The 27,626-nt window shown below is 43.9% G+C and overlaps 1 protein-coding gene across 1 annotated transcript in view; it reads left to right on the top strand.

Moving 5' to 3' along the window:
• LOC144781946 (cytochrome P450 2G1-like) overlaps positions 1–27,626 on the top strand; it is a 552,942-nt gene that overhangs the window by 103,882 nt on the left and 421,434 nt on the right. The window contains exon 3 of the mRNA XM_078661038.1: positions 7,171–7,320. Within this exon, the coding sequence (XP_078517164.1) occupies positions 7,171–7,320 (150 nt within the window). The remainder of the gene's footprint in view (positions 1–7,170; positions 7,321–27,626) is intronic.

The following is a 27,626-nucleotide window of genomic DNA, read 5'->3' as shown; positions in this document are numbered from 1 at the left end:
GCAACCCCGGATGTTATTTAACAGCATTCCAGCCTAATTCAGCTTGCTCACCTATGTATGACCTGAAGATAAACTCAAATAATTGAGTTCAAAACGCTATCCACCCCCTACAACATGAACTCCTTTTACTCTGTAAAAATCTTCTAAAGGAGCTTCTATTACTGTTGTCAATGCCATGTCTATATTTTAATACCAACCTCACTTTTCACGTCACGCTTATTGTCACTTATTGTGTGAGCACCTGAATACTATTGTTTTAGAATAAACATCTGTCATATACTGACCTACTTGTCCCTCCTTATATTACTTACCACTCCCTTTTAAGAAAAAACTTCCTACTCTCAATCATAGTGCCCCCCACAGGGTCACTTCTGCATGGACCTTTAGGCCACACCCAAACCATTGTTTCCCAAAACATGCTTCATCATAGGGATGCTCCTCATTGGGCCGGCGCGGCAATGCCCAAAGGGCTCCGCAGGGGGCTCTTTGCCTGACTTCTTTTAAGCTGCTGTAGTGAAGTATGAGGTGTGATGTTAGGGTGCTGAGACCCCTGAAGGAACTGTCCTAGAAGAACTTGAACCTGACCAGGTTGAGTTTCTTGGGACTGGGGGGGCCTTCAAGGGCAGACTTGAGGCAGGCACAGTTAGACTGCCCCTCTCTTGAACCCCTCAGACAGCAAGCTGCTTCTGAGGCTGCTGGGAATGCTACAGGTACCCATAAAGTTTACTGGGATGAAGGACTCTTTTATTCTGAGGGTAGAGACCCCAAGCCTGGTGCTTCCAGGAGGTTGGTCCTACCTCAGGCCTTTAGGGGTTTCCTTCTTACCTTAGCCCATGATATTCCCTTAGCAGGACCTCTAGGCCAGAACAAGACTTGGGACAGGCTTTTCCCTCACTTTCACTGGCCCCATATGTCGGAAGATACTAAGGAGTTTTGCCGCTCCTGTGTGACCTGCCAAGCCAGTGGCAAATCAGGTGGCACAACAAAGGCCCCCCTCATACCACTACCTGTGGTGGGGGTACCCTTTGAAAGAGTAGGGGTTGACATTGTTCGACCAATGGATCCCCAAACAGCCTCTGGGCACAGATTTATACTGGTGGTAGTGGATCATGCCACCAGGTATCCAGAAGCTATTCCCCTAAGGACCACAACAGCACCTGTTGTGGAAAGAGCCCTCCTGGGAGTTTTCTCAAGAGTGGGCTTTCCAAAGGAGGTTGTCTCAGACAGAGGTGCAAGCTTCATGTCTGGGTACTTGACTGCTATGTGGAAGGAGTGTGGTGTTAATTACAAATTCACTACATCCTACCATCCACAGTGCAATGGGCTTGTTGAAAGATTTAACAAGACCCTCAAGGGTATGATCAAGGGTTTACCTGAAAAGCTTAGGCGAAGATGGGACATCCTTCTACCCTGCCTTCTGTTTGCTTACAGAGAGTTCCCACAAAGGAGGTTGGCTACAGCCCTTTTGAACTTTTGTTTGGGCATCCTGTAAGGGGACCCCTATGTCTGGTGAAGGAAGGATAAGAGTTACCTCTCAAAAAGCCTAAACAAGACATAGTGGACTATGTACTTGGTCTCCGCTCCAGGATGGCTGAGTATATGAAGAAGGCTTCTTAAAATCTTGAGGCTAGCCAAGAACTCCAAAAAGCTTAGCATGACCAAAAGGCTGTGCTGACTGAGTACCAGCCAGGACAGAAGGTGTGGTTGTTGGAGCCAGTGGCCCCAGCAGCACTCCAGGACAAATGGTCTGGACCCCACACAATTGTTGAGCAAAAGGGAGAGGTCACCTACTTGGTGGACCTTGGAACTCCCAGGAGCCCCCACAGGGTGCTCCATGTCAACGGACTCAAAGCATATGTTGACAGGGCAGACATGGGCTTGCTCGTGGCTATAGATGAGGGACAGGAGGAAGAGAGTGACCCTCTCCCAGACCTGTTGACTCAGAACCCTGATGATGGTTCAGTTGATGGTGTGGCCTTAGCTGGCAGCCTCACTGACCAGCAGCAACAGGACTGCAGACAAGTTCTACAGTCCTTCAGACATATGTTTTCATTGACACCTAGTCAGACTAACTGGTGCACCCATGAGGTGGACACTGGTGACAGTCTGCCTGTGAAGAGTAAGATCTACAGGCAACCTGACCATGTCAGGGACTGTATAAAGACTGAGGGACAGAAAATGCTGGAGTTGGGAGTCATTGAGCCATCAGAGAGCCCCTGGGCCAGCCCAGTAGTCCTTGTACCAAAACCTCACACCCAAGATGGTGAGAGAGAGATGAGGTTCTGTGTGAACTATAGAGGTCTCAATGCTGTCACTAGGACATATGCTCACCCAATTCTAAGAGCAGATGAGCTCATTGATAGATTGGCTTCTGCCAAGTTTCTGAGCACATTTGATTTGACAGCTGGCTATTGGCAGATCAGGTTAGCTGAGGATGCCAAGGCCAAAACTGCTTTCTCAACCCCAGGAGGTCATTATCAATTTGTGGTAATGCCCTTTGGCTTGAAGAATGCACCTGCCACTTTCCAAATGTTGGGGAACCAAGTCCTCACTGGGTTGGATGACTTTTGTGCAGCTTATCATGATGATATTGCTGTCTTCAGCTCCACCTGAGAGGATCACCAGATCCACCTGAAGAAGGTTTTAGAGACCCTGCAGAAGGCATGCCTAACTCTCAAGGCCACAAAGTGCTGGATAGGGCAGAGTAAGGTTGTGTACCTGGGCCACCTTGTAGGTGGGGGTCAGGTTCAACCACTGGAGAGTAAGATCCAGACCATCAAGGACTGGGCTTCTTTAACCACCCAGACACAGGTCAGAGCTTTCTTGTCCTGTCTGGTTACTACAGAAAGTTTGTTAAGAACTATGGGTCCATTGTGACACCACTTAATGACTTGACTTCAAAGAAGATGTTAAAAAAGGTTCAGTGGACAGTAAGCTGTCAAAAGGCATTTGATGACCTGGAGAAGGCCATGTGCTCTGCACCTATCTTGAAGAGTCCTGACTACTCCAAAGAGTTTATTGTCCAAACAGATGCTTCTGAGTTGGGGGTGGGAGCTGTGCTTTCACAACTTAATGTAGATGGTCAAGACCAGCCCATTGCTTTTATTAGCAGAAGGCTGACCCCTAGAGAGAAACGTTGGTCAGCCATTGAGAGGGAGGCCTTCGCTGTGGTTTGGGCCCTGAAGAAGTTGAGGCCGTACTTGTTTGGCACTCACTTCAAGATTCAGACCGACTACAAGCCCCTCTTGAGGCTAAATCAGATGAAGGGTGAGAATCCCAAACTGCTCAGGTGGTCCATTTCCCTACAGGGGATGGACTTTACAGTGGAGCACAGACCAGGGACTGACCATGGCATGCAGATGGTCTCTCCAGGTACTTCCACTTAGAACATGAAGACACAACTGGTCAAGGTTAGTCTAATGTCCCTGCGTTTGGGGGGGGGGTTATGTAGGAGAGTAGGGTCTGCTTTCCTATGGTCACCCCATTTTTAGCTTTTTGCTTCACTGGTTTTTGACTTAATGTGGCTGTGGGCCTGCTAATCAGACCCACAGCCCTGCTGTTCTCTCTCTACATTTCACACCATGTACTTTAGGTACATCACCAATTGGGATTTGGGTCACTCTTATGAGTCCCTGTACAGTGTACCATATGTACCCAGGGCATAGGTGCACCCAAGGCCTACCAGGGGCTGCAGCATATCTTATGTCACCCCTGGCTGGCCATCCAAACTGACACAACTGGCTGATCACTCAGCTGGGGCAAGGTTGTGTAATCACCCCTTGCTTAGGTATAGTATTCCTATACCTACCCTTATATATAGACACATATGCACCTATAAGTCACTCCTATGGCAGGCCTTAACAATCCTGAAGGCAGAGTGCTTGGTTTTATGTGAGATGGTGCTCTAGCATGAGCTGAGCCTATCTGCAGCTTTCGGAACCATGTCCTTATAGCTGTTCTATGATATAGTCATACCATATACTCTTAAGTGCATTATAATCCTCGCGGTTATTGCTAACTTTGGTTTGGCTTTATCAAAACATGTTGTGTAAGGTGTCATACACTTTGGAATACTACCCCCTTGCCAGTTCTGGCGACGGGGGTAGCATTCCACCCTTCTAGTGGGAGAAGACATGTTGTTCCTACTAATCCCGGTTAAAGTTAACCAGAGCCTCAGCATCACAAAATTGGTGCTGCTGCCACAGACACAAGTCTGACCTCCTGCTGCTGGGAGCCCTTCCAGCGAGGGAGGCTTGGACAATAGGTTTCCTGTCTTGGGAGGTGCTAGCACCACCCCAGACAGGCGATAGTGTTTCGGGGCAGGGAGGGCTGAATGAAATGAGACACTGCCTGGGGCACACAAGGTGTCCCATGCATAGTCCAGTAAAAACCGGTGCTGGGGCACTCTAGCCCCAGCTCTGGTGCAAAACTGGACAAAGGGAAAGGGGTGTAACCACCCCCTTCCTGGGTCCCACCCATAGGAGGGACCTAGCAGGTAATCCAGCCCCTAAATTTGGTATATAGGTAGGAGCTGAGTCCCAAGACTATAGATTTATCCTGACTGAAACTTGAAACGAAACTCTGGACCTTCGACATTCTACTCGACATAGCAGACTGAAGAATCTCCCTTGTTTTTGTAACTATGCAAGGAGTGACCACCCTGTGCAAGCAGGCACCATCAAGCGATCAATGGTTTGCTTTGTCGATGCTCCCGCTGGAGCCCGAGCACAGAGCCTGACAAGACCCGGACTTCCAGACTTCTAACAGCCCAATCCACAGTCACAGCAGAGCTGAGACCCTTGGAGGCGATGAGAGACGTGGGACCGGCCATCTTGGAAAGCCAGCAAATTGCTTTCCGTGCAACTTGTGAAGCACCCTCGAAGTTGTGCATTGGGGATTGAGAAGCCCTAGCCCCGCGCACCAACTGCTCCGAAGATCAGCCCTCCACACTCCATGAGTTCTGCTTGGGGCCCTTCTGCATTTTCCTGCTCGACGCATCTGTCCGGTCACTTGCCCGTTGGCTAGTGGCCTCTGTGACAACGAACCTTTTGATTCACACCACTGGTCTGGTTGCTCCAGAATGGCCCCTGCTTCCCTGAACAGGAGAAGCCCATCAGACCTTCCTGGTCTGATCAAGAAGCCATCTTCGATTCCTGCGTGGGTTGCCTTTGCCAAGGCTTGTTAACTCCAATCCAAAAGCCTACACCGCCGACGAGAGCTTTTGTGGGACAGTCGGTATCCAGCTCCTGGTTGTTGTCGATACCTCCTGGTCCACGTGGCTGCAGAGTCAAGCTTCACGACATCACCTGATTGCTTCGCGACATCGCCTGGTTCCTTCCTGGTTCCTTCCTGGTCACTGGCTAGTGACCCAGACTCTGTCCCCTCTGCTTTCAGGTACTCTTCATCCTCGATCCGCCCTTGGATCCACCCGGACCCTTTTCTCCTGGTTGCCTGCAGCATCTTTCTCTAAGGCTCCATAGGAATCCTTTGGGTGAGGTAACGCGAGTATTTCGGTACTCCTGTGGGTATTGACTATCCTAGTGTCCTAGTTTCAAGTAGGTTTTCCATAGTCCATCCGGAAGTGTCCTAAAAGAACTAGTTTCCAATTCTTTCGTTCCCATTCTAACTCTATGGTAACTTGCATGCGTGTAAAGACACTGAACGCGCATACCATGGGCCTCCTGCTCCCTAACCTTTGGTAGTACAGCGTAGCCCCAGCGATTCTACAAGGCCCTAGACCTTTCGTTTGTTCATGACGTGGTTCTTATACCACTATTTTAGTTAATGGTTCGAAGTGCCCCTAGGGCATTACTGTATTTTGTGCAACTTATTGTATTATAATTGAGTATCTTGTTATGTGCTTGTGCCTCTGACCTCATAAAGAGTTCAGAGGATTGTGTTAGAAATAAATACATATATATTTTGATATACAACCTGTGTGGTGTCATTTCACTTGGTATTAAAATGGTTACATATGGTAAAACAGCTGGCTTCACATGCCCTCTTGAGTTTAGCCTAGGACTGCTTTGTCCATGCTACCACTAGGATAGCTGTTCTATAAGGTTGACTTTACAACCATCACCATAAGGGTTGTTTGGACTGGTGCTAGGTGCCCACTAGATTAGTGAACATCATATACCAGGGCAACTTCTCACACCATTGATGAAAAGTACTATTTATTTCTGGTCTTCCTTGTTTCATCTTGCTTTTTTGCCAATGTAAAAGAGATGGCTAAATGATCAGTCCATATTAATCCTCATGCATATTTGTGCTAAGATTGACTTCAGGTTGATGAAATCAGATCTGTTGAGTTGCCAGCTGAATGGGTAGGTGGCAATAATTAACTGACTTAAATAAAAAATGTCCAGTGTTCTTTGTGTTTCTTCTTGTGTTTCAAAATGTCTTTGAAATCAAAAAACAGACCTCCTGTGCATTATCACAGATCTTTTTCAAAACTACCTTCCTCTCAATTTTTTCTTAATGATTTCAGTTATTCTGTAATATAACAGAGCTTTATTCCCATCATTATTCTGAGTTCCTCTTTCCCCAGAATTCTAGGTGCTCCTTGTAACAACAGGTTTGTGTCATTCAATTTTCTCATTTAATTCTGTAAGCTGGACAGATTTCTAAGTGGCATCTTCATGTGTGCCTTGTCATTCTACATAATGTAGTACCAGAGATTTGTTTGGTGTTTCGCTCCCAATGGAGCCTCTTCTCTTGTGCATTGGATTTTGATCATCCAGTGCTGCCATTCTGTGGTTTTAGGACAGTTGATTAGATTGCAGCAGTGGAAATAGTGGAATTGCACCACAGTGTCTCTAAGGCAATATTGCAGCATGGATAAACCGAAAAGGGAGTGACCCTGTACCAGGCTCAGTTAGTACACTCAATTACTTTTTGCAAAATGGGGCCAATATTAATACACATACGCTGAATTGGTTCCAGCTCCCAGGTCACTTCCATCTGTACATTGGGCTTCTCTCTTCTCCCCCCATTAGCCTTTTTGTTCAGGTAGCTGATAATTGTACTCCCTCCTTTATGTCATTCCAGATGCATGTGTGAGCACATTCTTATCACACAAAAAGATACTCAAGTGTAAACACACACGGGCAGTATTTAGGTACTTTTTGTAAGTGTTTGCATACATTTCACCACTTTCTATGTTTTTAGGGGTAACAATTTCTAATAATGAACGTTGGAAGCAGCTGCGCAAATTTAGTATTATGACGCTGAGAGATTTTGGGATGGGAAAAAGGCTGTTAGAAGACAAGATCACGGAAGAGGCCCGGTGCATGGTTGATCTCTTCAGAAACACCAAAGGTATGTATGATTGTCATATTTGTGATCTTATCTGAAAACGTCTTATGTGTTATTCTTATGTTATCAGTTGATTACATATTCAATCAGCATCTTTTATTGTATTTTATCTCCTGGACACAAAATAAATAAATAACCCAACTATTTGGTAAGGGAACACCACAATAATTTACACCTGCTTGCCCTGGTATCGCTATGTCAACTTCAGGTTTTCTTCTAAAATGAAGAAGGTAAATAAAGGACTAGACTGCATATGAGGCAAAGTTATCTTTATGTTTGCTGGCAGTGCAAGTTTATTTTCATGCAGATCCATTGAGCTCCCTTCATACCATGCAATTATGAAGGAGTGAATAGAAACGTAACCACTTCCGATTGTCTCGTGAAGAAGTGTGCACACTGGGGTCTTAGAGAAGAAGCTACCTGCATGTGTATGGAAAAGGAAACAATGGTTGACAAATATTCTAAGGAAGTGTCAGAAATATACCTTTTCCAAGTAAGACAGATGATCCCTAAGCGACTCTGTACAGGACCGGGTAAAACTTAAACAGGATACAGCACTGTTTAGGCATAGTAAATGATCATATGGTATTAAGGTGAGTAAATGGAATGATGCAAGAGAATCCTTTTTTAATTCTGGGTAGGGCGATATAAATGCGAGAATTCTTTTGAATGTATTTTTAATATGATAAACATATACTAATATATTATTCATCTTTGTTTGGTCCATTGTTGTATCAATATCTTTGTACACACCCCTGTTACAAGAGTATTCAGATAATATGCTTTGAAAACCTCTGCATTTGTTAAGAATATGTTGTAAATGAATCAGCTTAACTTGGGCATGATTTCAAGTTTAATAAAGTGTTGAATCTATTGCCATCTCCGAATGGAAGTTATTAGAGCATATTTATTAACTACTATCAATGTTCATTGCGTTAAAGTTAGGATAACCAGGCCTCGAGTTGACATGATTGGGCCTCAGCCTTCCAGTACTGGCATATGTTTTTGTACCTATGCAAGAAGTTCCATTGTATTCTTCGTGTTTAAAAGGCCTGCCAATGTTCTATCCCATTTGTGCTGAAATGAAATATAATTTTTCCGTAGTTTTGGAGGAAGCTGTATCCTAACTGTACTCACACCTGCACGAATTCAAAGATTTTTCTATTTGTGCAGACTCTAAAGGGTCTATTATGTTGAGTATGTGCAAAGATGTAGTGTTATTCTCTTGTTTTTAGGTTAAGAGTTAGCATCAATTATGCATTCTGATGGCGTTTTGTAGCAGTGTTGCAAATAATGAATCATGGGTTTATGAAAGTAAATGGGTTGTTGTTGGATTTGGAACTTTCTGCGGTGTCACAACCAAATTCTTTGCCTTACCCCTTCCATTTTTCTGAATTAGTTTTGCTGGCCTTAGGGCTCTGTGGACTTTACCGCTGCTAACCAGTGCTAAAGTGCCTGTGCTAACTTCCTAAGAGATGGTAAAATGTGCTTACACCTGTTTGGCATAATTAGCTTATTTATAAATCGCTAGTAAAGATGTATACCATATCCTCTGGGCCTGTCCTATAAATGCGACTAGTGGGCCTGCGGCATTTATTTTGCCACCCACTCCGAAACCTTAAAACATGCCCGAGGTCTGCCATTGCAGCCTGTATGCAGTTAAACCTGCCAATTCAAATAACCCTCTTCCAAAGCCTTAAACTCCCCTTTTATTACAAATATGTCACAGCTAAGGTATGCCTAAGGCAGCCCATAGGAAAGGGTGCATTGTAATTAAGAAGTTGATAATGCACCTTTAAGTTTTAAATATCCTGGTAGTGAAAAAATTCAAACGTTCCTTTTTTCACTACTGTGAGACCTACCTCTCCCATATTTGTTAGCCTATGTCAGATTGAAAACGCCACTGACCTTCAAGATCCAAACAGCGGGGGCGATGGTGCAATGACTGTCCACCTACTACCCCTTGTGTAAACTCTCAAAGAGTGACACAACCACTACCTTGTCAGAAAACACACAGGGGAAAAGGGGCATCGCGAAAATAATTTAGTGCTGCTGTCTATAACAAAAAGGCCTCTTCCGACTGGTTCTCATAGGAAGTAGACACGCCCTGTCTCTTGGAGAGTGCCACCCTGTAGGAGTGTACTGGATGCAAGAAAGGATAGAAGGATGTAATGCCATTCACCTCCTCTATCTATGAACAGTAGAAAGACAAAAAGACTTGTTTATCAAGGCATACATGCTCACATCCACTCAAAACAGCGGAAAGTATCACACTAGATTTCATCCAAATACGAAATCCAAACGCGAGTAATAACAAAATACCGAAACAGCCTTGTATCCAAAAGAAATTTCTTCACAGAAACGAGGCCTGAACAAACAGTCAGAAATGCAAAAAAGAAAAACAAAGAAGCACACAGAGTGCCAGAGGCTGATGCTTATTGTCTGCATATTAGTTTTGAAATCTTAACTCTCCTGTTACAATCACAGCGAGAGGAAACCTTGGATAGCTTTAGAGATTACACTGCGCGGTCCTCGGAGGCAAGATGGCGGCCGTGGAGTGGGCGGTGTAGGCAGCCCAGTCCCTCTTCCCTGGTACCGGACCCGAGAAAAGACGTGAAACCGGAGAAAATTACCTCAATTTGGCTATTTAGCGAGATTGTGTGGTGCGACGGAGAAAAGCATCGGCTTTCAGATCTTTTTTTTCCGTGCCTTTTGGTACCTTTTGGTGCCTGTCTGATGCTGAGGCGTCGGGAACATCGAGGATTGCAGAGAGAGCCCAGGAGCCGGGGAGGAGGCAGGGTGACTCTCAGGTGTGGCGCCGATAGTGGAGGAAGCCGGGATGCAGCCGTAGTCGAGCAGCAACAGCAGCAGCAGCAGCAGCGGGAGTGAAAGCCCTCTCACAGGTGTGGGAGAAGTCAGGACGCTGTTGAGCTGCAGATTGTGGGATCGGAACCTGCCTCTGTAGCAAATTCACTAAACGCAGGTTGTGGAAAACGGCCACCGATGTTGGGCGACTTATTGGTATTCAGGCGCAGAGCCCTGATACGGAGATTTCCCGCACTGTTCCTCTGCAGTTATCGCTGCGAAGTTTACCGTGGCCGAGGTAGTGCTACATCGAAGAGGAAGATGCCGTCAAAAGCCCCGTCAAAGCCAAATGAGGGGGTGAAAGTGATTACCCGTAGCGTGAAAGCTAAGGATCAAGTCGGAGGAGCTGAGGCAGGAGGAATGGGTGGCAGTGCGGTTGTGGATTGCAGCGAAGAAGGTGAGCGAGCCTCAGGCAGGCTTGGCAGTTCGGGCTGGACTGTTCCCAGAAGGCACAGGGTCAGACTGATTTGCATATAGCCATGTCTGAACTGGGGTGGCGGAGTGAGCTAAAGAACGGTGATGGATTAAACCCAGATCAGTTGACTGGGGGTGAGTGTTTGTATTGTCAACGCTCCGTCCATCATCACCTTTGGTTTTTCTTGACTCTAAGAAACGTCAAATTTTAGCTAAAATTATACAGATAATACAGGTAGATGTATTGTGTTTACAGGAAACGCACGTAGCATGGGCTAACAGAGATTACTTAAAAAACATGGGAATGGAATTAGTTGCTTTTTCTAAACAAACTGGAATCAAAAGAAGAGTGGCGATACTTAAGAAAAGGGGTGTTGGAGAATGTGTAAGGGCTGAGGCGGATAAATGGGGCGGATGGGCTATTTGTGAATTCAAGGTGGGGCACCAAAGGTTTTCACTCTGTAATGTGTTTGGACCGAATTTGGACGATGCGGAAATTTTTAATTTTCTGAATTTAGAATTAGCACAATGAACCTTGCCCGTGTTAATGTGTGGTGACTTTAATATTCATATTGATTCACGTATGAATATTAGAAATAATACGGCACACCCATGAAGAAAGAAAAATTTTATACGTCTTTAAGGAATTTGTTAATGGACCATGGTCTTCACGATGTTCGGAATGCAAAATACTCAGGGGATTCGGGGTTTACCTTTTACTCTGCTCCTCGTTCTAAGTTTGTACGTTTGGATTATTTCTTTATAACGCATGAGCTGCTAACTAAAGTCCAAATTGAGATTCATCCGAAATTGGTTTCAGACCATAACCCGATTGTTTTAGAGTTGGCTTTAGATTCGCAAGAGAAAGTAGAACTCCAACAGTGGTCTTATGAAAGGAAGCTTCTTATGGATGAGGAGTACTGTCAGATGATACCCAAAAAAATTCAAGATTTTTTTTCTGTTAACAAAGGTACGGCCTCTCAGGAAATAGTCTGAGACACGTTCAAATTGGTAATAAGGGGGGAAACCCTTAGTTTCTCTAAGTTTAAAAGTAAAAAAATCCAGTTCAAGCATCGGCAGAATTTTGAGCAGGTTCTCAAGGCAGAGGAGAAGTTGGCAGAGGTTATTAGACACAGTGCTGAGGTAGAAATAGTTCAGTTGGCTCAAAGGGAACTCCCGGTCAAAAGATCCAATGTATATGCCCATATTGCCGATCAAATTGCCGCAAATTATGTACAACATAAAGAAACGGCATACGAGTTCGGGAAGAGAACAGGAAAAGTGCTGGCAAAGAGGATAAGAGAGAAAATGGTGTATAACGATATCCCTAAGATTAAAGACTTGCTGGGGGTATTGCAAGAGACCAAGGAGGGTGTGCTAATGGCCTTTCAAGGGTTTTATCAACAGTTATACAGTGAGGAGCCAGATAGGATAAATGTTGGGGACTATTTAAGGGATATGATTCCGAAAACTTTATCGAAGGTGCAAAAGACAGCACTGATAGCAGTACCAGAGTGGGAAGAAATTGAGTCAGCAATTTTAGATCTAGCCCAGGGTAAAGCGATGGGGCATGACAATATCCCTCTAGAATTCTACCGAATTTTCATGAACGTATTAAAAAAAGAACTATTGGAGGTTTGTCAGCAAGCCTTTTTGGGGAAGGCTCCCCATTCATGGGCGGAAGCTACGATAGTGGTTTTTAAGAAAAAAGGTAAAAATGCTGAGGAGATGGGGTCATATCGGCCGATATCTTTACTAAACTCGGATAGTTCCTTACAGACAGAGACCTTACTCTGCTATCACGCGCATTGCTGTGCTTATTTTAAATTGTTGTATTTTGTTTACTTGGGCACTCTGTTTTTAAAATCGCGCTGCCTTTGATTGCGCTGCTTTAATATTTGCCTAATTATCAGGCGCTTGCTACCAACTATAATCGGGGTATAGTCAGGCTTACCTGCACTATAATCGTTATTTCACCCGCATTTGGTGGGACTTAGTCAGTGAGGTTCCTGCTTGTGGCGCTCCGACCGCCGTCTTGGCTAGGTGACTGAGACTTGGGCCATTTTCAGGCGCCATATTTGTTCGGGTCCAGAGGCTCTACTAGCCGGACCCCCGCGTATTGGAGAGCTTATTTAAGTCGCTCCTCCGGTACGTTAGGCAGACCTTACTCTGCTATCGCGTGCATTGCTGTGCTTATTTTAAATTGTTGTATTTTGTTTACTTGGGCACTCTGTTTTTAAAATCGCGCTGCCTTTGATCGCGCTGCTTTAATATTTGCCTAATTATCAGGCGCTTGCTACCAACTATAATCGGGGTATAGTCAGACTTACCTGCACTATAATCGTTATTTCGCCCGCATTTGGCGGGACTTAGTCAGTGAGGTTCCTGCTTGTGGCGCTCCGACCGCCATCTTGGGTGGGTGACTGAGGCTTGGGCCATTTTCAGGTGCCATATTTGTTCCGGTCCAGAGGCTCTACTAGCCAGACCCCCGCGTGGCGTAATACTATAAATAGGAATGGGTGAGCAGGCGCGCAGCGTGCACGCGCAGCGGGCGCGCCAGAGGTAAGTCCGTTTGCGCCCATTCGCGTCCCGGTTGCTCCCGGTGCGACCGTGGTGGCCTCTCCTCACTTGGAATACTCTCGGGAGGAATTGTGAGCGCTGAACTGTTACACTGATTTAGGTAAGCAGCATACTATGCTTTCATCTTCTTATGGTGCTCTCTCCTGTGGTTTGCTTAATGTTCGTTCACTCGTTAAGCACCACGCTGAGATTACCTTTTAATCGAATCCTCTAATCTGGATATATTATTGCTAACCGAGACCTGGACTAAAGTGAATAGTGGGTTGGAGATCGGCTGGGCCTGCCCACCGGGTTACCTCATAAGGCACACTCCCCGAGCTTCTCGGAGGGGTGGTGGAGTGGGATTCATCTATAGAGACTCGCTCTCCCTCTCGCAGCTCGCAGTAAAAGAAGTGTTGGGGTTTGAGCTCATGGGCTTCTCTTTAACGGCCCAGGGTGGTACTCTGGTAGCAGGTCTTCTTTGTTATAGACCGCCTTCCCTGACTGCCTCGGCCTCCCAGCAATTGGTCGACTTGATCTATGACCTATCAAACTCCCATGCTAGATTCATAGTGTTGGGCGATTTTAATTTATGGCCCACCGGCCCTCAAGATCTGGCTTTTAGAGAACTTTGCCAAGCGTGTAGCAATGTACAACTAGAGCAGCTTGTGCTGTCACCTACTCACGCTAAGTGGTACACTTTGGATTTGGTATTTGCTGACAAAGAGCTGGTTGTAGTTAATGAGATCATAGATCAATGTTGGACCGATCACGCACTGATTCTCATGTCCATCTCCTTGCCTGGAGGACCGTTAAGCATAAATGGTCCGGGCAGGTTCAAACTCAGCAGGCAATTGTCCCTCCTACTAAGGGGGTCGAGTCTACCCACATTACTGCCTAGAGCTTTCTTCGTGGGGGACAGTGTGAATAAGAGCTATGCTGCCCTTTGCCAGCAGATTTTGACATCACTAGATGAATTGGTCCCCTTACGGAGGGTGAGGGACAAACCCATGAGAGCCAATGTCTGGTTTACTAGCGACCTTAGCCAGCAGAAACTTCACTGTAAACAGGCAGAGCCTGCTTGGAGGAGAGGATACAGGGAATCAGCTAGGGCGGCCTATAAAGAGGTCTTGCAGGAATATAAAGCCCATTTAAGGATGGCCAAAGCTAAGTTTCTGGAAGACACCTTGGCTAAAGCTTCTAATAAGTCGCAGACTCTTTTTAAGCTGGTTAATAATCTAGCTAACCCAGCCTGCGCAGTACCAGCTATTCCGGCCTCTCAGGAACTGTGCGATTCTCTGGCCTCTGCGTTTGAGGAGAAAATCAGGACAATTTTGAATGGACTTCTGGCTTCCGGTCAGCCTGGCCCGTTACTGCCTCTCTCCTCAGAATCTCTCTATTCTTCGGATTCTGAGTGGGTTGACGACAAGGAAGGGCAACCTCAGCTGTCCTGTTTTCCCATCCCCTCTTTGGAGGAATTTTGCGTACTGGCCAATTGCGTTTCCTCAGGTTCACCACTTGGCCCAATGCCACATAAGATCGGGAAGTCATTCCAGGCAGAGCTGTTTCCTCCACTTTACACCATCTGCTGTCAGTCGTTGGCTACAGCTTCAGTCCCAGACAGTTGGAAGATGGCAGTAGTAACACCTTTGCTAAAAAAGGCTTCTTTGGACCCTCTATGTCCGGCCAATTATAGGCCCATCTCGCTTTTACCATTCCCGATAAAAATCATAGAGAAGCTGGTCACAAGAGCCTTATCCAACTTCCTTGAAATCAACTCTTGTCTTGATGTAGCCCAATTCGGCTTTAGGCCAGCCCATGGCACTGAGACCGCCTTGGTCGCCGTGTTGGATGATCTGCAAACGCGTGTCGACATGGTTAAGGCAGCATTCTTAGTGCTGCTTGACATGTCGGCCGCATTCGACACGGTGGACCACGCGGTTTTACTGGGCCGCCTTCGGAGAGCAGGTGTAACCGGCTTGGCTTTAAGCTGGTTAACATCCTATCTCTGCAACAGACAGCAAGCCGTGGCGTTGCCACCGTTTCGATCAGCCGTGCGTCAGGTGAATCAAGGTGTACCTCAGGGGTCAGCGATCAGTCCGATCCTTTCAACCTATACCTCCGACCCCTAATAAGTTTGATAAAGTCATTCGGCATATCAGTCATCAACTATGCCGATGACACTCAACTGATTTTTTCATTTGAGGGCAAAGAGACAGTCTCGAGGGACACCTTTTACCGGTGCATGTCGGCAACAGCAGAATGGCTACGACTCAACTCGCTCCAATTCAACGGGTCGAAAACCGAGGTCCTTCACTGCTCCTTGGATCGACTTCCTCGCCCGCTGCCGGACGACTTTTGGCCAGCCTCTATCTTGGGTATGGTTACCGCGGCTAAGTCGGCTCGCAACTTAGGGTTCTTGTTTGAGCCTAGCCTGCAGCTTGATGCCTCTGTCAACAGGACCACGGCGACTTGTATGGGCTTGCTTCGAGCCTTACGAAAAATCTTGCCGTTACTTCCTCTAGGAGCCAGGGCAGAAGTGGTGCGTAGTACCATCCTCAGTAGGTTAGACTACTGAACGCACTGCTTGTGGGGGCTCCCAATATCCTGGTATCAAAGTTATAGAGTATTCAAAATATGGCAGCCAAATTGGCTTTATCTCGCCCACGTTCTGCATCGTCATCGGCAGCACTCTCTGATCTCCACTGACTACCTGTCCAGCTGTGGATTCTTTTCAAGGCCTCATGCCTTGTCTTCAGGGCTTTGCATGGACTGGGACCAACGCTGCTTCAAAATCTTTTCTCCTGGTACCAAGCCGCTAGACCCCTGAGGTCTTCCTCGGCGTTCTTGGTGACGGTCCCTAAGATTAACAGAGTGAGGATGGGCGGCCGTGCCTTCAGCTTTGCGGCTGCCAAATTGTGGAACACCTTACCTCTGTCGCTGAGGAGTAGGCAAGATCTGACTTCCTTCAAGAAGGATCTTAAAACCCACCTGTTTCCAAGAGCAATGTAGTGTATTACACCTGATGGATTGTTATGGTCACAGCGCCAGGATACCCTTTGGGTGGCAGTAGCGCTTAACAAGTATACATACATACATACATAGTAAAAATAATTCTAAAATAATAGCTAATCGGCTAAACGATCTGATGCCAGGCTTAGTATCTCTCAGACAACATGGATTTATAAAGCACAGAGGCACTACTGATCATATAAGACCGATCATATCCTTGTTGGACTGGGCACAGGTCTCACATTCTCCCGTCGGCGTGGCCCTGTTGGACGCAGAAAAAGCGTTTGACAGGGTCGCCTGGGATTTCATGTGGCTGGTCCTGGAAAGGAAGGGTTTCCTGATGAGTTTATAAGGGCAATTCAGACACTATATTTTCATCCGTTTGCTACTATTCGAATTTCTGGGAAGAGGTCGGGGAAAGTATCAATAGCAAGGGGGACAAGGCGGGGTTGTCCCTGTTCTCCCTTGCTGTTTGCTTTGTATATTGATCCCTTTATTACCAGCTTAGAGGACAATACTGCAATTTAACCCGTGCAGATAGTGGATTAGGATTTTAAAGTGTGTGCTTATGCGGATGATATCGCAGTAGTAACGTCTGACTTGTCTGCCGCACTCCCAAATATTATAGAATCAGCCGAGAAGTTTGGGCGCTTCTCGGGATACAAATTGAACATTGATAAGACACTGCTCATTCGCTCAGACGCTGCCCGACCGGAGAATATTAAAATCACAAAAGAAGCCAATTATTTGGGGATTAAAATTACAGCTAACGTTGAAGAAATTATCTCTATAAATCTAGAGCCCATTATTGGCTCCTCTAATAAGTTGCTATAAAGAATAAATAATCTAAAGCTATCACTGTTTGGCCGCAGTAATGTACTAAAGATGTTAATTTTTCCAAAGTTTTTGTATTTATTTCGTTCTCTTCCATGTATTATCTCATCTGGTTATTTCTCCCGAATAAAAATATTGTGCTCCAGATTTCTCTGGGGATATCATCGGGCTCGGAGGGCGGTAGCAAAATGTGTGTTACGCCGAGAAAGAGGAGGCTGGGGCATCCCGAATTTCCAATTTTATCATTGGGTAGTGACTCTGCAACATAAGGGTGTATTAATTATCCCTGATGATCCGGTTGAGCATTTTGCCTCACCCTCTATTTACGAGATGCTTCTGGGTGCTGAGGCTAAGCAATGCTTAAACCGGATTATTGAGCCTAGTTACTACAAAAAAACTAAATTTAACACTATTTATTCCGCTTATGTTATATGGAGGACAATAAAAAAGAGATTTAGAATGGGCCCTAATATGAATATTTATACCGCATTGCAGAAAAGTCCTTTTCTCCCAGAATTATTTAGAGACGGTATAATGCAAAGGTGGCATAATCTTGGGATTCGGAATTTTGGCGATTTGTTTCAAGGGAATGATTTTGTTTCGTTTGATTATCTAAGGAAGGAATATCATGTGTATCAGGGTGATTTTTTTAAGTATCTTCAGATACGCAGTTTTTGTGGCCAGAAACTTGAAAAACAGATGATATTGCTGGGGAAAATAGGGATAGCTGAAGCCATAAAGGGACAGCATAAAATAGGATCTTTGTATCAGTTGCTTCTGGAGAAGGTGGAAGATGATTTAGAGGAAAGGGCACTTAAATGGCAAAGCAAGCTAAATGTTGAACAAGTCAATTTAGATAAAAGTATAGAGATTGCGGGGAATGTGTTACTTAATGGGTCAATGATTAGCCAACATATTAAGTCAGTTTTTGAATTGTATTATACGCCAAATAAACTGGGTAAATGGAACTCAACGCGTGGGACAAACTGCAGTCGCTGTAATGTACACGCAGCGGGCGCCGCCCATATGTTTTATAGATGCCCTAGGTTATCGCAATTTATTGCGGATATTGAGAGTTATTTAAGGAGTAGTTTGAGTATTTCTGTTTAATTAACAGCTCCTTTGGTTATTTTTGGGTGCGATTAAAGTACGACGTATCAGGGTTCTGCCTTTGAGGAAGGATTAATTTTTATTTGCATGTTGGCATATCGTTCTTGCATCACATCCCAATGGCTAGATGAACACCCACCAAATTTTATTACGTGGCAAACTAAATTATTGTCTATGTACCATCTTGAGATAGCATTATATAAAATCAAGGGCATTAAGAAGAAAACGTATGGGCTTAAAATATGGTCCCCGTTAGCTAATTGGTTGGGGTAGCAAGGAAAATTGTGGTGAAATTAATGTATATGGCGTTTCTTTTATTTTTTTTCTTACTTGTCCTGTAAGTGCTGTTATTCTAAGAATCTAGGACCTGATGTAATGGATAAGATACTGTTTAATGCTTAATGGTATTATGGCGAAAAGTGTTTTTGTTCTTTACTGTCTGTATGCTGTCATAAAACTCAATAAATACATTTTTTTTTTAAATTTATAAAAAGAAAGACGCGGTCCTCTGCGTCCTAGTTCGAAATACGGAGCAAGAGCCATTAATTAGGACTGGACTTGCTTTGTAAACTAAACTGTGTAATTTACTGTACAACGGATGTTGTCAGCATCCAGCCGAAGATTATGGAGGCAAGAGTTAAAAAGTGCCTGACTTTTACTGAGGAAAACGTACCTTCATAATTAACTTATACTGTGAATAACAAGGTTTGGAATGTTTTGGGGAAAGAGATCAGATTGAACAAAAGCATAGAGCCAATGCAGATCAGTGAAAAACCAAATGTAGAATGTCCCTGTACTTCTCAGTACAAAGTTGCTGATGAAGCAGAGAAGGGGATTGCACAAAATGGATGACTTAGTGATTCCTTGTTGTCTTATGGTACCGAATCCAGCAGTAATATTGGTTTAAATTCCAGCAGAATCCCAGTGTTTTACAGTGATAGATTTGTATCAAGCATTTGTTTATTCCTCTTCATGAGTGTGGCCAATATTTCTTTGTGTTCTGATTCAGAAATAAAGTTTGGGTTTGGTGTAGGACCCCACAGGCCTATATGGATAGTCATTTATTTGGTGCATTAAAGTGAGTAGAGAGTAAGGAAGGTGTCTAACGAACACATTTCTGCAAGTTTGAAAATTAGTCTGCCAACAATACACAGAGATGCACAGATTGTCCCGGGAATGATTGGCTACTGTTGTCAGTGGATTTCAAACCTTTGTCTGATTGCAAAGGATTCACAAAGGCTGACTTACAGTGATGTGAGAGATCTGGTGCCTTGGGAACATGAATGTTTTCAAGGCTTCCTGGAGCTCAGGCACAGCTTGTGTAGTACTTCTACTCTAAGATCCTCAAGATGTTTTATTTAATTTGATTTAGACCTCAACTGAGGTCAACAAATACATAATAAAATTGTTAAAAAACAGATAGGATATTTAAGCATTAATTTAAAAAGCTCTTTAAAAATGCATTCAAATTATAATAGGCAAATTAATTAGATGGCGATTTACAAAACAGGATTAAACTTTATGCAGAGAAGATAATATATCTAAAACAAATGGGCTTTATATGCTGGCACTAAGCCGCTACCAAGGTCGAATATCGGCAGACTAATAATACATGTAATATATCTTGCACTCCTGCTCTAGGAATGTGAACTTATGAGAAAGAGATTTATTTATTTGACATGAAAGAAAAGGTGTGCACTCTCAATCATCACACAGCAATATGGGATGGGGGTGAAAATACCCACTGCATAGTTTTTCTGCTACACTAAATGCAATTGCCTCCATGCTCCTAGGACCGATGAAGAATGTTGCAGATACTTCCTTGGCAATTGTGCAAATAGATGCTTATTCTTCTCGTTCCTTATTCATGTAAAACAATGCTGACTCACACACATACTCTGCATCTTACAAAAAGTCATTTGACTAAGTATGAACAGATTATTCTTTCATCAGAAAACATTTCAAATGGGGAGGCAAGATGGCGGCCGTTGCATCGGCTGTGTGAGCTGCCTGTTCCTCCGCTCCTAGTCGGAAAAGAAGTGAGCTGCTGCGTTCACCCTAGAGGCTTCCATAACGACTGCTGAATGATCTCGTATTCCAAGTCTGGTTTTTGAAAGTATTTAGAAACCTGAATTCTAACCAACACAGAGTTTCTTCGGCGTATTGGCGTCTTGGCATCCTATGGTCTCACTGCTACTGCTTCTTGGCTTTCTCCGGGTGCCGGTGTGGCGCTTCCCTCCCCTCTCACCGGGACTGTACCTGAGTAAAGCGGCTGGCGTCAGGACGAGTATGCCGCCAAAACCCCCCTGAAACCCCCGGTCACCAGGAGTGTTAAAACGAAGACTCCCGTGCAGCTAGACGCTGTGCGCACCGACGATGCTGGAGCTGCGGGTGAGTCGGGGGAGACGGGTGCTATGGATAACTCGCTAGCCCAGCTACAACCTGTCTTAAATTAAAAGAGGGGAGGGGAGGGGAGCGATCGAATAAAACTCGCAATGTGAATCATGCATTGCAAACTTTACCTGCGATGTTTGAGAAGGAGCTCATAAAAAACACTCTGACAGAGCGCTCCGTGAGTCCGGTAACCGATGTGATGAAGGCTCCTATGATTGATACTGGGGGGACTTTTTGAGTTTGACGGTTCAGGATGAGCATGCTATAGAAACACCGTTCAGTCTGGTCACAAGAACGTTACTACTCAATCCTGAAAACACTAACGAAAAAAGACCGTCCAGTGGTATTGTGGGAGGTGGAGTACGCTCTGATTCTGGAGTAGCTGCTGAGAGTTCTGAGAATTCTGCTGGTTTGAATCACTTTGCTGAGGTAACAATACTATCTGCACCAAATGAAGCTTTGTGTCCTGACCCTTTAGGTCTTCAAGAAACTGCTGATAGATTTTTCTCAATGTCAGACCATTCATCGGACGAAAGTATTGATAAAGATTGGGCAGACTATCCAGGTGATAGTAGTATGGACGATGACTCAAGAATTAGCAAGACTTCTCCTGGGTCTGCCACAACCGTTAAAAAACTCAGGTTTAGGAGGTCCCCGGGTACCAGGAATAAATCGTTTGACCCTGGTGGTGTATCCCCTGAAGCTGTATCCCAATCTGTTTTTTTGGAAGAAGAGCATACACGATCTGATGAATATTGCTCTGATCAAGAGGTGACATTAGTCATGATTGATCAAACTATGATGGCACATAGAGCTGAAACAAAGACGGAGATTGCCCGTACACAAGCTACGCGCCGCAAGGTCTATAATGCTGTAAGACAAGTTACAAAAATCTGCACTGATATCTCATCCAGGGTTACTGAAGCAGAGACTAGAATATCTGTGCTGGAGGATGAGGTCGCCGCACAGAAATTAGAGCTTAGCTCTATAAAAGCTCAACGTGATGACATTAGCTTCAAGCTCACGGAGTTAGAGAACCAGTCATGCAGGAACAATTTGCGAATTTTGGGGGTCCCTGAAGGTTTGGGGAAACCAGACGTACGCAATTTTGTTTGCGAGCTTTTTCTTGAGGCATTGTCAGAATTAACTTCATGGGACTGGCCATTAGTAATTGAACGGGCGCATCGCTTCCCTTTTACAATTAAAAAGGCTAAGCAATCAGAGGCTGACCGCCCAAGAGCAATTTTGGTTAGATTCAATAACTTTTTAGCGAGAGAAGCAGTTTTCGGTCTCGGTAGGCCAGACAAGAAGAGATCCGCAAAAGGCTGCAGCTTTTTTGTTTGGCCGGATTTTTGTTAAGCCACTGTATCCAAACTGTGGCATTTACGTCAATTAGTCGCTGGATTTCAGGAAAAGGGAGCAGTGGTGTTGTTAGAGAATCCGGCCAAGCTAAAAGTTACCATTAAAGGACAAACTCGTTTTTTTTCTCTGAAATTGTGGCAAAAGAATATTTGATGACATTATGAAACCGAATGACGTTGACTCTGTCCTTTTTTTGAGACCTTCTTCTGAGGGGGTCATGTAGGGTCTTTCTGAAACAAACGTTGATAATCTTGTCCTTCGCATAGTGCCCTTTTTTGATGGGGGCCTTGTTGGTTTTTTTTGGGGGTGAACACTAAAGTTTTGTTAAAGATGGTCTTATTGAATAGTGATATCTTCTTTTCCGACCAAGGAAAGGGGGTAGGGGGGCATTCTGTGTTCTCAGGGACTAATAGTCCTTGTGCCTCATATGGTGGGATGGGTGGGATGGGGGGTAAGAAGTGGGGTGGGTGGGTGAAGGTGGTGGTGTGTTGGTGGGGGGTGTAAGTCAGCAGCAGTTTTCATTGAGTGGGCATTCGAGTAGATTCTTTTTAAGCCTTCTTTAAGAGCGCAGTTTTTTGGCACAAATGGATAGGAAATCGAAGGTTTGTACGTTGAATATTAACGGCCTCTACGCCTTAAAAAAAAAGGGAATTTTGTGTAAAATGATTCAACTATTACAAATAGACATTTTGTGTCTACAAGAGATGCATATTGCTTGGGAGAAGAGGAATTTATTGAAAAATTTGGGTCTAGATCTGCTAATATGCTCAAAGCAAACAGGGATTAAAAGAGGGGTTGCTATTTTTATAAAACGGGGTTTAGGGACGTGTATCAAAACATCGGCAGATAAATGGGGGAGATAGGGATTGGCAGAGCTGAAGATTAACGAATACAGGTTCACTATCTGCTCATTGTATGGTTCGAATTTAGATGACTGTGAGTTAATGAACCTTATTAATTTAGAGCTGGCCTCATGGTGTCAACCGATAATTCTTTGCAGGGGTTTAAATATCCACATTGATGCTGGGGTCGATATTAGGATAAGTGGGAACTACTCGGGTAGAAAATACCGGACCTATAGAGCTCTCCGTGAATTGTTTTTAGGAAATGGGCTTATTGATGTTTGGAACACTCTTCGCTCAAATGAACCTGGATATAGCTTTTTTTCTGCCCCACATCAAAAATTTGTTCGTCTGGACTAGTTTTTTTATCTCCCAATATTCTATAGAAAAAGCCAATATCGAGATCCTTCCTAAACTTATATCAGACCACAATCCATTAATACTCGAAATACAACTGCCCTCCCAAATAAGGGGTATCAAAACCAATTGGTCGTTTCAAAGGAATTTATTATTGGAGGATGATTATCTTCAATACATGGCTAAAATCATTGAGGAGTTTTTTAAGTGTAACAATGATACTGCCTCCGTCCAAATTTTTGGCACACCTTTAAATCAATAATCAGGGGGGAAACTCTTAGCTATTCGAATTTTCAACAAAAAGCTAGAGGGAACAAATTTAGGGAGAAATCCGATTTGGTAATGAAGGCAGAGATAAAGTTGGCTGAAAATATCAAACTAGGTCGGGGTATGGAAGATGCCCAATGAGATTTAACTATTAAACAGTCTACAGTTTATTCCCATATAGCCGATCAGATTGCACTTAAGCACAGACAATATAAGACAGAGTGTTATGAACTGAGTGAGAAAACTGGGAGAGTATTAGCTCAAAGGTTAAGGCAGAAGGCAGCTTTTAATGATATTTCAAAAATCTATGATCTGAATGGGGATGTTCAAGAGTCTAAAATAGGTGTATTAAAAGCGTTCCCTGATTTCTACCAATTATTATATAATGAGTCCAGTGACGGCATGGATGTAGAAAAGAATGCTTCAGCATATTTTGAAAATCTTGGTAATGTAGGACTCTTGGAATTACAGAAAACTCGATTAGCTGCCCCTATCTCATGGGTAGAAATTTAACAAGCTATTTTAGGCCTAGCTTCTGGGAAGGCAATGGGACCAGACAACATACCTTTCGAATTCTATCGTTCTTTTCATAGATTGTTAAAACCTGAGCTGCTAAAAGTGTTTCATCAAGCCTTTTTGGGCCATCCCCCTGAATCATGGTCTTTGGCTACTATAGTTATTTTTTTTTATAAGGGACGGTGGGCACTGAGTTAGGGTCATACAGACCCATTTCTCTCATCACTGCTGACAGCAAGATTTTCTCAAAAATCTTGGCTAATAGATTGAACGATCTTATGCCAACTTTGGTTTCAATAAGGCAGCATGGGTTTATTCAAAATAGGGACAGAACGGACCATGTGAAGAGGATTATCTCACTATTAGACTGGGCACAAGCCATATGATCTCCGGTCGGGGTGGCCCTGTTGGATGCTGAAAAAACGTTCAACAGGGTCTCCTGGAGGTTCCTGTGGTCCACACTGATTTGGAAGGGATTTCCTACAGAATACCTTAATGCAATACAGGCATTTTATAATCATCCCAAGTCTGTAATTCGTATAGCTGGCGATGTTTCTGATAATCTGCCAATAACAAGGGGGATGAGGCAAGGCTGTCCTTGTCCCCCCTTGTTATTTGCGTTGTACATTGAACCTTATCTGAATAGACTGGAAAAATAAGCTGGCATTAGTCTGATGAGGATACACCAGGTTGAATAGAAAGTGTTTGCGTATGCAGACGATATCGCCATTGTCACTTCAGATATCAAGCGACCTTTACCTAAAATAATTGAATTGGCTCAGGAGTTTGGGGGGTATTCAGCATATAAACTAAACGTTTCGAAAACCCAGTTGATTCACTCGGATGAGGGCCGTCCAAATGATTTGGTCTTTTCTTCTGATGCCTTATATCTTGGTATTACATTATCCAGAAAAATAGACAATATTGTATGGCTCAATGTAGATCCCATATTAAACTCAGGTAATAGAATTTTGGAGCGACTAAATCATTTACATCTTTCTTCATATGGCCGTACTAATGTATTAAAAATTTTAATATTCCAGAAATGTCTATATTTGTTTCTTATGATACCCTTGCTTTTCCAATCCGATTTCTTTGGCAAGATAGATAGAATGTCCTCTAGGTTTCTCTGGGGCTATCGTAGATCTAGAAGAGCTTTGAAATGGTGCACTCTTCCGAGAATTAGAGGCGGCTGTGGGATCCCGAACTTTCAGCTGTATTATTGGGCTGTTTTATTGAGATATATGGGTATTTTAATTTTTCAAGATGTTACTTTGGGAGAATCGATCAGTCCTTCAATGTATGAAATGGTATTAGGGAAGGAGGCGAGACAATGTCTTGTAAGAATAATTGAGCCTAGTTACTACAAAAAAACAAAATTTAAAATTATGATAGCTGTCTTTCAAATATGGAAGCAATTAAAAAAAAGATTCAGTTTTTGCTTTGATTTGAAATATTACACACCTTTAGTGAATTGTCGGACTCTACCCGAGATCTTTAGGGACCAGGTGATGATAAGATGGCATTCTGCAGGAGTCCGTATATTAGGAGATCTATACCAGGGGGATCAGGTTGCCTCTTTTTCTTATTTGCAGCTTAAATTTAATTTTGCTAGAATGGATTTTTTTGAATATCTCCAAATACGAAGTTTTCTGGATTCTAAAGGTCTTTTAGACCAGCCTTTGATGAACAAAATTGATATACTTGAAGCTAGTAGAAGGGAAAAGAGAATCGGCCTAGTGTATCAGGTGATGGCAAATAGGCTTCAAGATGATTTATGTTTATTTGAAAACAAATGGCAAAGAAAACTGGAAATTGAAAAAATAGATATGCCCAGAGCAATTGAATTGTCAACTAACATCCTGTTTAATGGCTTACTTAAAAGTCAACACTTTGGGGCCCATTAGGATGGCGGGCTGATTGCCCCAGCCAGGCTGGCAGTAGCCACCGCCTGCCTGGCGGGGGTAATCTGCCCGTCATCCTCTCCTGAATCCCCCCCGCCATATTAGTATGGCCGGGGGGACGGCGGCGGACAGAAAGACGGTCCGCCGCTTTTCCGCCCTGGTCAAAAAGTTTAATATGGTGGCAATGTCTATCAGACACCGCCAGCCATATTAGGATGGGCTTTTTTAAATGCCTTTCCGTGGAAAGGCAGTCGGAGAATCCCTGCGGGGGCCCGTTGAGGGCCCCCAGGGACTCTGGGGGATGGGGGGTGCACATGAGGGGTACCTATGGTACCCCCCAGCAGTTTCATGCACAGCATGGCAGTGCACTGCATGCCTTCCTGCGATTGTGGCGGGCGGTGCTGAGTGCACCGCCCGCCACAATGGTAGGAATGCAGGATGCGCCCGCCACTGTGGCGGGTGCATCCTAATGCCAGGCACGGGACCCCCGCCCTCATGGCAGGCGGTCCCATTGTCCCCCTTTATGTCTATTTTTGATCTTTATTACACCCCTGCTAAACTTGCAAAATGGAAATCAAAAAGTGGCGATAGGTGTAAGCGATGTGGGTGTATTGCTGCTGATTCTATTCATATGTTTTTTATTTGCCCTAAACTGTCTCAATTCATCATGGACATCCAATTTTTTTTAAACATTAGTTTGGGGGTACATGTAGAAATGTCTGCAGAATTGGTAATTTTTGGACTTCAGTCAAATCAAGTCGGAATTAGATCAGTGGCAGAAGAAGGATTTTTATTTATCTGTATGTCGGTATATCGATCTTGCATTACTTCTCGATGGATAGATTCTGATCCACCGGTTTTTAATACCTGGCAATCGAGATTACTATCTATATATCATTTGGATATTGCGGTTTATAAATTGAAGGGTCTAAAATAAAAAAGCACTTGGAAATGTTTGGGCTCCTATTTCAAAATTGATCTGACTTCTTTTTTTTTTCTGTGTTACTGTATATAATGACTGCTCAATTGGATCTTTTCTTTTTAAGAGAGATTTATTTTCTGTATAACTGTCTGCTGATATGAAATCAATAATAATGCTGCAACACTCCGAATCATGCAACGTCCATGCCACTGACAGGCGAGGAAGTTTATAAAAAAAATGATAAAAAGTGATCATGATTGCATTGATGTTACAGAATTGTGCACAAGACCAGATATTTAAGATGCACCACTTGAAATCGCTGAATTGATTTGATTTTTGGATGATTATAAGAAATTGGGGTTTTTTAGTTGAGGGGGGAAGAAGCCCTATTCAGGCAACAAGCACAATTCTTGTCAGGGTGAACCACAAGGAAGTCGCTAAATTAACCTGTGCTTAACCCTCTGGTAGCTTGGCACAAAAGCTGTCAGGCTTAATTCAGAGGCAATTTGTAAAGTACTTAAACAGCACACAAACAGCAACAAAGTGAAAACTCAACAATAGAAAAAACCCACACCAATTTAGAAAAATAGAGAAAAATGTAATAAACAAAACGTCACCAAACAAATTAAATTCAATCATTAGAACAAAAGTTATGAAAGTTCCTATTGAAATAGAGCACCTAAAAGATCAAAGCGTAAGCCGCAGGTATCTGCTTGCACCGAGTCCAAGTCACGAGATAAGGTCCATTGCTATAAAGTGTGAGTCAAATACAAGGGGTTGATTGGGTCAAATAACTGCTTAACTACCACATAGAATCATTTCTGAAGAAAAGTTACTGAGAAAGTAGAGTTCAGTGGGGCAAGGCAGCAGGCTGTGTCCGAGGAGGAGTTGTCAACACCAAGGAGCTGCTGGACACGACCTCAATGAAGTCATCAATGTTGGCAGGAAAAA

The sequence above is a fragment of the Lissotriton helveticus genome, chromosome 9 (assembly GCF_964261635.1).
Source record: "Lissotriton helveticus chromosome 9, aLisHel1.1, whole genome shotgun sequence".
NCBI lineage: Eukaryota > Metazoa > Chordata > Amphibia > Caudata > Salamandridae > Lissotriton > Lissotriton helveticus.
Note: the sequence above shows the minus strand (reverse complement) of the source record. Positions and strands in the feature narration are given on the sequence as shown.